Source organism: Vicia villosa, unplaced genomic scaffold (genome assembly GCF_029867415.1).
Source record: "Vicia villosa cultivar HV-30 ecotype Madison, WI unplaced genomic scaffold, Vvil1.0 ctg.002729F_1_1, whole genome shotgun sequence".
NCBI lineage: Eukaryota > Viridiplantae > Streptophyta > Magnoliopsida > Fabales > Fabaceae > Vicia > Vicia villosa.
Genome location: NW_026706014.1, coordinates 113,807 through 122,086, shown reverse-complemented (window position 1 = coordinate 122,086; position 8,280 = coordinate 113,807). Strand labels below are relative to the sequence as shown.

At 33.9% G+C, this 8,280-nt stretch overlaps 1 protein-coding gene across 1 annotated transcript; it reads left to right on the top strand.

The window, feature by feature from the left end:
* Positions 1 to 235: 235 nt before the first annotated feature.
* Positions 236 to 7,864, top strand: LOC131639670 (AP-1 complex subunit mu-2). Its single transcript, XM_058910147.1, has 11 exons — positions 236 to 625; positions 754 to 900; positions 1,002 to 1,064; positions 1,164 to 1,340; positions 1,424 to 1,527; positions 5,408 to 5,515; positions 5,645 to 5,741; positions 5,843 to 5,940; positions 6,122 to 6,263; positions 6,371 to 6,493; positions 7,384 to 7,864. Exons 1-11 carry the CDS (start codon positions 497 to 499, stop codon positions 7,480 to 7,482), a joined length of 1,287 nt encoding a protein of 428 aa, XP_058766130.1. The 5' UTR covers positions 236 to 496; the 3' UTR covers positions 7,483 to 7,864.
* The last annotated feature ends 416 nt before the right edge of the window (positions 7,865 to 8,280 follow it).

Below are 8,280 nucleotides of genomic sequence, written 5' to 3'. Positions count from 1 at the left end.
GTATGGTTTTTTCCTTTAAATTTTTAGGCAAATTTAAAAAAAAAGAAGACCAAATTTTTATCTATTTATAAATTTGTTAAATTTTAGACAATTACCAAAAAAATTTAAAGGAGAAGAAAATTATCCATTATTACAAATTCAAGAACTAACTTGGTAGTAATTTACTTATAATTTAATAACTTGACAAGTTGTTTTGTCTCTTTAATGCTTTTCCTGTTCTATGTTCATTTCAGAGTATTAGAAACGGCATCGTTTGATCAAACATTGCACTCACTTCCAACTTTCAACCCACAGCAGAAGAAGAATTATAACAAAATAAAAAATAAAATAAAAAAAATACGAAGCTCCAATCTGAAAACTGCAAAACCAGAAACTGAATAATCATCAACATGATTCATCTTCAACCATTGCCCAAACCCTAACTTTTTCCCACTGATCAAATCCCGATCCATCTCCGATCCGATCCGATCCGATCCAGGCTCGGTATCACTCTCCAATGTCAGGCGCCGCCTCCGCTCTATTCCTCCTCGACATCAAAGGCCGCGTTCTCATTTGGCGCGATTACCGCGGCGATGTCACCGCCGTTGAAGCCGAACGCTTCTTCACCAAGCTCATCGAGAAAGAGGTTCATTTCACTCACGCCTTGATTATTATAATTTTGTGCTAATTATGATGGAATTTGGAATCGATGATTTTGATTGCTGTTTTTTTGTTAGTATGAATGGTGTGAAGTTTGTTTTGGAATTGTGACAGGGTGATCCACAGTCTCAAGATCCAGTTGTATATGATAATGGTGTGAGCTATATGTTTGTACAGCATAGCAATGTTTACCTCATGACAGCAACTAGACAAAACTGTAATGCCGCTAGCCTCATTTTCTTCCTTCATCGTATAGTTGATGTAAGCACGCACGCAGTATTAGTTTCGAATCATTTGGATTGAAAATTTGTGTAGTTTAGTTATGTGATAATAACTATGGATTGGAATGTGTTTTGAGGCAGGTGTTCAAGCATTATTTTGAGGAATTGGAAGAGGAATCTCTTAGGGATAACTTTGTCGTTGTGGTAAAGTGCTTGTGTATTAATATTATGGACTTAGTTTTTTTTTTATTAGTTGGATTAATTCATTTGGGTAAAACGGTGAATTCTTTCTTTGGTTGACAGTATGAACTACTTGATGAAATAATGGACTTTGGTTATCCACAATATACTGAGGCGAAAATTCTTAGTGAATTTATTAAGACAGATGCTTATAGAATGGAGGTTAATCAGAGACCTCCCATGGCTGTAACAAATGCTGTATCGTGGCGCAGTGAAGGGATAAACTACAAGAAAAATGAGGTAACTGTTGTAAAAGTGAAGATGTTTTGTTTGGATGTGTGGTTTTATGGTCTAAGGAACCAATTAATATATCTTGTTTTCAGGTTTTCTTGGATGTGGTGGAGAGTGTTAACATACTTGTCAATAGCAATGGGCAAATAATTAGATCTGATGTTGTTGGTGCACTGAAGATGAGAACATATTTGAGGTTTGCTTTATGCTTTCTTTGAGAACTGCCGAATTTCAACCTCTTAAGATGCGCTACTAGTTATTTGGGTTTAGTAATATGGCTTACATAGGTTTTTTGTTGGGGAGATTTGTCAGAAATCATTTAGGTGTCCCTTCCGAGTCGAAGGGTGTCTGTCGTGTAAGTGTGTGTCGGAGCCATTTGGAGTGAAAAAACTATATTTTCTATTTGTACACCTAAGTGAAGTGTCTGACACATGTCATATGAGTGTCGTTGTTCGAAACTTGTCAGACACAAGACGTGCTTAAAACCAGTGGGGCCCATGCTTCATAGATTCATTATTCATATAGATCCTAAACCCCCTGCTTTTGCTTTTGGCTGTTCCATAGTCACTTGCTAGTCTATTGCCTTGTTAACATTTTATTTTTACATTCCTTTTTAGCCTTTGCCTGTAGTTTTAACATAAAATAAATTGATGAATTATGAGCAGTATAGTGAAGTCATGATTTGTGTTCTTTAGATTATTATTTTCAGTAGTAGCTATTTCCATGCATAGAATGATTAAAATAAATTTTACGCAGCCAAATTACCAAACACCTGTTTATACATGTTTTTGTCTCCCCTATCTAGGTTGTATTAACCGCTGTTGCTGAGATAGGTTTGCCAAACAAAATTCTATTGTTTCATGTTTTAAAATTCATACTCTATATATTATAACATATAACTTAAATGATGTCATTAAGAAAACTAGTATTTAGGTACTATTCAATGTTAAATAACATTAAATAACATTATTTGACTTCCCTCTATATAGGTTAGTTGTAATTATTTCTAAATAAATAAGTGATTTTTAAAATCAAGTATTTATCCTGTTTATGACATGGTTATCTACACTAGTTTCAAATTAATGATGTGTTTTCTCCAATATGGTGAAAATAATGCTGCCACAGCCATAATTCATGGATGTGCTTGAGCAAGGTACTCAAAATCCTCGAAGCCTCAATATATTTTTTTGAACTTACTACATTGTACAAAGTTAAGTAATTTACGTCAATTAAAAACAATTACATAAAATTCTTGAGAAAGTGTTCCTAAGATCCAATGATAAGCTATTTCCCATTATTCAATTTGACATGAAGGTGTTGTTAAAATAACTCACACAGGTAGTTTAGGTTTCATCATTTTAGCAGGGTCTTTGAAAGAGCTTATTTGTAGTTTATTCTTACTTCTCATGACATCAGTAGCTGTGTAGTGTTTGAAAGATACATATGAAAATATCTTATATCTTCCCTATAAGCTGTTTTCAGCTTATTTTAATTAACTCCTAGGATTAGCTTCTAAAAGCAGCTAATGGGGATTTTACCCGTCCCTAATTTGATTCCCATCGACCCCAAGTTCTATTTATGTAATTTAGATAAAGTATGTCTACCTCTATCTAAGTTGAACAGTTCTTGTCCTATGTCTGTAAATCCATATCCATTTCCATACCCATATCCATTCCATGTCTTTAAATAATCCCTGAAGAAACCTATCTTACTTGATAAGCAAGTCAATTCTTTACATTGGAGTTGTTGTCTAATCAAGCCATGGAAAATAAAGGGTGTGAGTTGTGCAACACATTAGCATTAGGGGACACAGGAAAAACAACAATAATGGCGAACAGAGCCTTTTTCAATTAGGTGGGTTGGTTACATTACATAAATTAAATTACACCTTTGCATTTTATCCAAAACCAATTCTATAGTGGCACTGTAGCTATTTAATTATTGGTCCTTTTTTTTAATAGTTTCACTCAATATTTTATTAGGCTACCCGTTTTCTATCCAACTCTTCTGACTCGAGCTTCTATTGATCTTCTTTTCACATATTTAAATCATTCGTGCCTCTACTGGTCTTCTACGATTTACATTTTCCTCAACTCTTCCATTTTTTTGGATGAGACTTTTGCATGGAATTGGCTGCGTAAGACTCTCAAGTATTTGGTTGGTATACAAGCTAGTCTTCTTGACATTAGGGATGGGATTTTTGTGTGGAACTGACAGCATAAAGGTCTCTGAAATATTTTATAATTGAAACTGCTGGTGCTAGGGACTTAAGATAGTAAGATTATGGTGGGATTGTTATTTACTTGTCCATGCTATTCAGCTTGAGGATAAGGGGAATATGAGGTAATTTTCTCTATTTTGTTCTATTAAATTACAAGTGCCTATAACACAGGGTCTTGGATATGTTTTGTAAGAATATAAGTATGGTAGAAGATTAAGGCTTGGCTGTGAAGTGCATAGAGATATGAAGAAGGGATTTTAAGGCCTTTGGTAAATTGTGATGTTGGAAGAACCTCAATTTAAGTGTTCTAGTTCTGTATGTATTCAAGGGAATTATTCCTATGGTCTCCTAATAAAATGCAGGTTTGCATGACTTGCGGTCTTGGATATGTTTTGTAAGAATGTAAGTATGGTAAAAAAATTAAGGCTAGGCTGTGATGTGTAAAGATATACGAGGAAGGCCTTACAGGAAGGGAGACATCCGGGATAGACTTAGGTCCTTTGGGCAATTTAGAAATCTGCAATCCTTGAAGTTTTAGTGTTCTAGCTCTGTATCTCAATTTCCTTCTAATGAAATGCATGGTGGTATGACATTGGGTTTTACTTGGATGTATAAGTACAAGTATGGTACTTGTATTGGGTATGAGTAGTACAAGATAAACATTTTTTCAAAAGCCAAGACACTGGTGTGTCAATATAAAATATAAAAGATATTTTCTTAAAATTATAATATAACATGAAACAACTAAATTTCAAACAGACAAAACATCAAAATAAAAATATATATTGGTTCCCCAACTCAAGAATTAAGCTTGATGATATAACACGACTATATAAATTCTGTCAAAAAAACATATACAAATCATATTAAAAATATATTTGTCGTAGAAAAAATAGTTATAGGAGGAGAAGATAATGACTTAGAAGACAAAAAAGACCCTCTAGCAGTTGAGAAAAACACACCAGTCAAGAATTATAATAAAAGAAAAGAGAGAGAATGATAGAACTCGTACAATCAAGATAACAAAACCATATATCATTGATTGGAAAAGATGAGCTCAAGAGCTCTACAATGGTAGAAAACAGAAATTGAAAAGGGTAAACCAGAGTTGTTAAACTCCTAGCCATAGCATGAAGTTCCTAGACCAAAGAATCATAATGGTAACTACTTTTCTGAATGCCCTACACACTATCCTCTCTTTTATAACAGAAAATTCCCTAAGATTCAGGGAATATCCCAACTAACTACAGCTTCTACAACCTTCTAGAAGTTGTGCTTGTATGATTTGGGCCCATTGGTTGGGTTATCAAAGGGGAGGGAAAACCTTATTTATAGACTTCCTTTACATAGGGATAAGGTTAAGGATCTTAGAGCTCTATCCTAACAGAAAAAACCGCTAAACAACAAACATAACAGATTGCTAAACGAATAAAAAACCGAATAAAACTAACACTAGAGACTAACTAACACTTAGGAACTAACTAACTGTGATTATGATCTAACACTTAGGAACTAACTAACTGAGGCTACTAACTAACACTTAAGCCTTAATCTTATGTTTCCTCCTGTAATACACCAATAGGGGTTTATTTACATTATTTTCCTTCTTTCTAATGAAAGTAGCAATTGAAGTATGTTTCTCTTGAGTAGCTGGGACTAAACATTGCATCATTAGATATATTGGAGATATGTTCTACTACTTGACTCATATTACACCCTTGTTTTGCTATTAATATTGGTTTAAAACACACTGCTTTTGTTTTGTTTTTGAAGTATATTTTATTCTAAGCAACTTCTGTGATTGTGTATTTATTTGAAAACTTATATCCCATCCATGCCTTGTTGTGTAATACAGTGGTATGCCAGAGTGTAAACTTGGCTTAAATGATAGAGTGTTATTAGAGGCACAAGGTAGAGCGACTAAGGGAAAAGCGATCGACTTGGAGGACATCAAGTTTCATCAGTACGTATACTTGATTTTCTTCTTATATTAACTGAATAAATAGTTATGTTGTATATTTTATATGCTCTCTTCAAGCATGTTTATATTATTCGTGATCCTAGTTCTCAAACTGTGTGATGCTTGATGAAGGTGTGTACGGTTAGCCCGATTTGAGAATGATCGAACAATATCCTTCATCCCACCCGATGGAGCATTTGATTTGATGACATATAGGCTCAGCACACAGGTTCGTCTCCTCTAGATATGAAATCATTTTCTGTTTGAGCCGTGGTGGTAACATACAAATATATTTTCAGTGTTTGCTGATCATATGATCTCTATTTCCAGGTTAAGCCTTTATTTTGGGTGGAAGCACAAGTTGAAAAGCATTCAAAAAGTCGGATTGAGATTACGGTAAAAGCTAGGAGTCAATTTAAGGAACGTAGGTACTGATATGTTTTTTTAATGTATATACACGTTCCTCTTTCCTTGGTTTTCCTTCATGGAGGATTTAACAACTACTTACCTTGAATTTATGAATTAATTCGGTTCTTTGATCTAGATTTTATTTTTGGCCGCCCTACACTTATTTACTTCTCCATCTATTCATATAATTTAATTTTACAGCACTGCTACAAATGTTGAGATTGAGTTACCTGTGCCTGCTGATGCAACCACTCCAAATGTGCGGACATCAATGGGTTCTGCCGCATATGCACCTGAGAAAGATGCATTAATTTGGAAAATAAGATCTTTTCCTGGAGGGAAGGTATTAGTTGACTTGGAAATTGTGTATTTTCCATGAATAACACCCATGATTGATTATCATTTTTATTGTGAAATAACAAATTCGGTTCTCTTGTTCAACACCGTCAGGAGTACATGCTAAGGGCAGAGTTTCGTCTTCCCAGTATAACAGACGAGGAAGCAGCTCCAGAGAGAAAAGCTCCTATACGTGTAAAGTTTGAGATACCATATTTTACTGTGTCAGGAATACAGGTATTGCTAAATGTACCCACTTTTTTAATTTTATTTTTTTATTTTTCTGAATATTTGTTATTTCCATTTCTAGTATTATGTATCTTTTGTGCCTTCATGCATTATTTGTCTGCTGGTTCTCAGTTCTCACCTGTCATTTTCATTATTTCCATGTGGATGAAAATCTTTTGTAGTTCAACTTTGTTTTAACTGAGTTTATATTCGGTTCAGTGTGTTGATAATTCCTAATGGGAAAAAAGAACTTGACATAATAATTGGATTAGAAACTAATGTACATCATTTTTTACCTTTCCATGATTAACAGTTTTGTTGTGTACTAGATATGATTTTTATAAGATTACTAAATGCAGCATCATTATTCCCATACACATGATATAACATTGAAATCATGATAGGGACTTGGCTACTATAGGGTGCCCAAGTCCCACATTGAGTAGTATTGGATGCTCAGTTTAATATTTAAGTGTCTTGATTCTCTCCCCTGTAATAGTTAGCCTTTATGGGTGGTTTACTCGAGTGCTTTAGATACTTATAAGATGATATCAGAGCTGGTTGTTGGCCCTTGGAAAGAGCTACCAATGGAAATGTTGACCTAAAAGGTTGAATAAAATGTCGTAAAGCGCCCTGAATGTCGGGTAACTGGGGTGGTGCTATGGTAGGAACTTTGGAATTATGAGGTGTCCAGTGCCCAATTCTCACTTTGAGTATTTTAGTGGCTTGCTTCATTTCCCATAATAGCTAGCATTTGAGGGAGAGTTTTTCAATTGCTTGGATACTTATCAACCATTCATGACCATATATATAGAATCTGTGATATCCTATGTCAGTTAAACCAGCCTTTGATTAATTTAATCAAGATGCTAATCAAACATTTATGTTTTGATTTACAGGTAAGATATTTGAAGATTATTGAGAAAAGTGGGTATCAGGCTCTTCCATGGGTGAGATACATAACAACGGGTGGAGAGTATGAACTAAGGCTTATTTGAGATTTGTACCCTCGATTGGTGTTCGAATTTCACCAAATAACTGTATCATTCAATGAACAATGACTGAAGCTGGTGGACAGTGGAGGGAGTCTTAAGCAAAATTAATTAGAATATATATGGCCAACCACAACAGACTTGATGTCTTGAAAGTTACTGTCAACTGAAATTCATGAATTGAGTGTTGTCCAAAACTGTTACAATTCCCTTTTGTCAATTGTGAGTTGATTTATATATTTTAGACCCCTTTCTTTTTGTAATCAGAACGTCCATCATTGTAATTTGGTTTATGATGTCGAGTTGTAATTTGGTTTATATTTTTAAGAGAACTACTGGTTTTGTATTTGGAAGGAGACCAATTATAGGAAGATAGTTGATTGTGATACATCCCTCTATGAAGGATTAGTTATTTAATTGTGTATTTGCAAAGTTTAACATATCAATTGCAGAAAAGCATAGTTGTGACATCGGTTACCCGGATCAAATTATGCTATAATATTCTATTAAAGACTGTATTTCAACTTGTTAACCTTAATCTTTTTTAATCGTTTTTCTTATAATTTTTCAGTCTTTTGTTATCTCTAGTTGTTCGATTAGTTTCCGTCTAATCTACCTTTAATAGTATGATTACTCTATAATTTCAGTTAAGAATAACAGAACAAATGTTTTAGTTTAAAAATATGAGAGTCCTTATATCTAATATTCATAACGATAATTTAAGTGCTCTGTTATTGTTAACATATACTTCATACAAAAAATGGAACTAACAATGTCTAACTTTTATATTTATCAACTGAATCA

Bases quoted from the DNA above. Each gene is read 5' to 3' on its own strand.
- LOC131639670 (XM_058910147.1), top strand. From the start codon at position 497: ATGTCAGGCGCCGCCTCCGCTCTATTCCTCCTCGACATCAAAGGCCGC. The intron at 1,528-5,407 runs GTTTGCTTTATG...TGTGTAATACAG, and splicing joins AAGATGAGAACATATTTGAG to TGGTATGCCAGAGTGTAAAC. The intron at 6,264-6,370 runs GTATTAGTTGAC...CAACACCGTCAG, and splicing joins GATCTTTTCCTGGAGGGAAG to GAGTACATGCTAAGGGCAGA.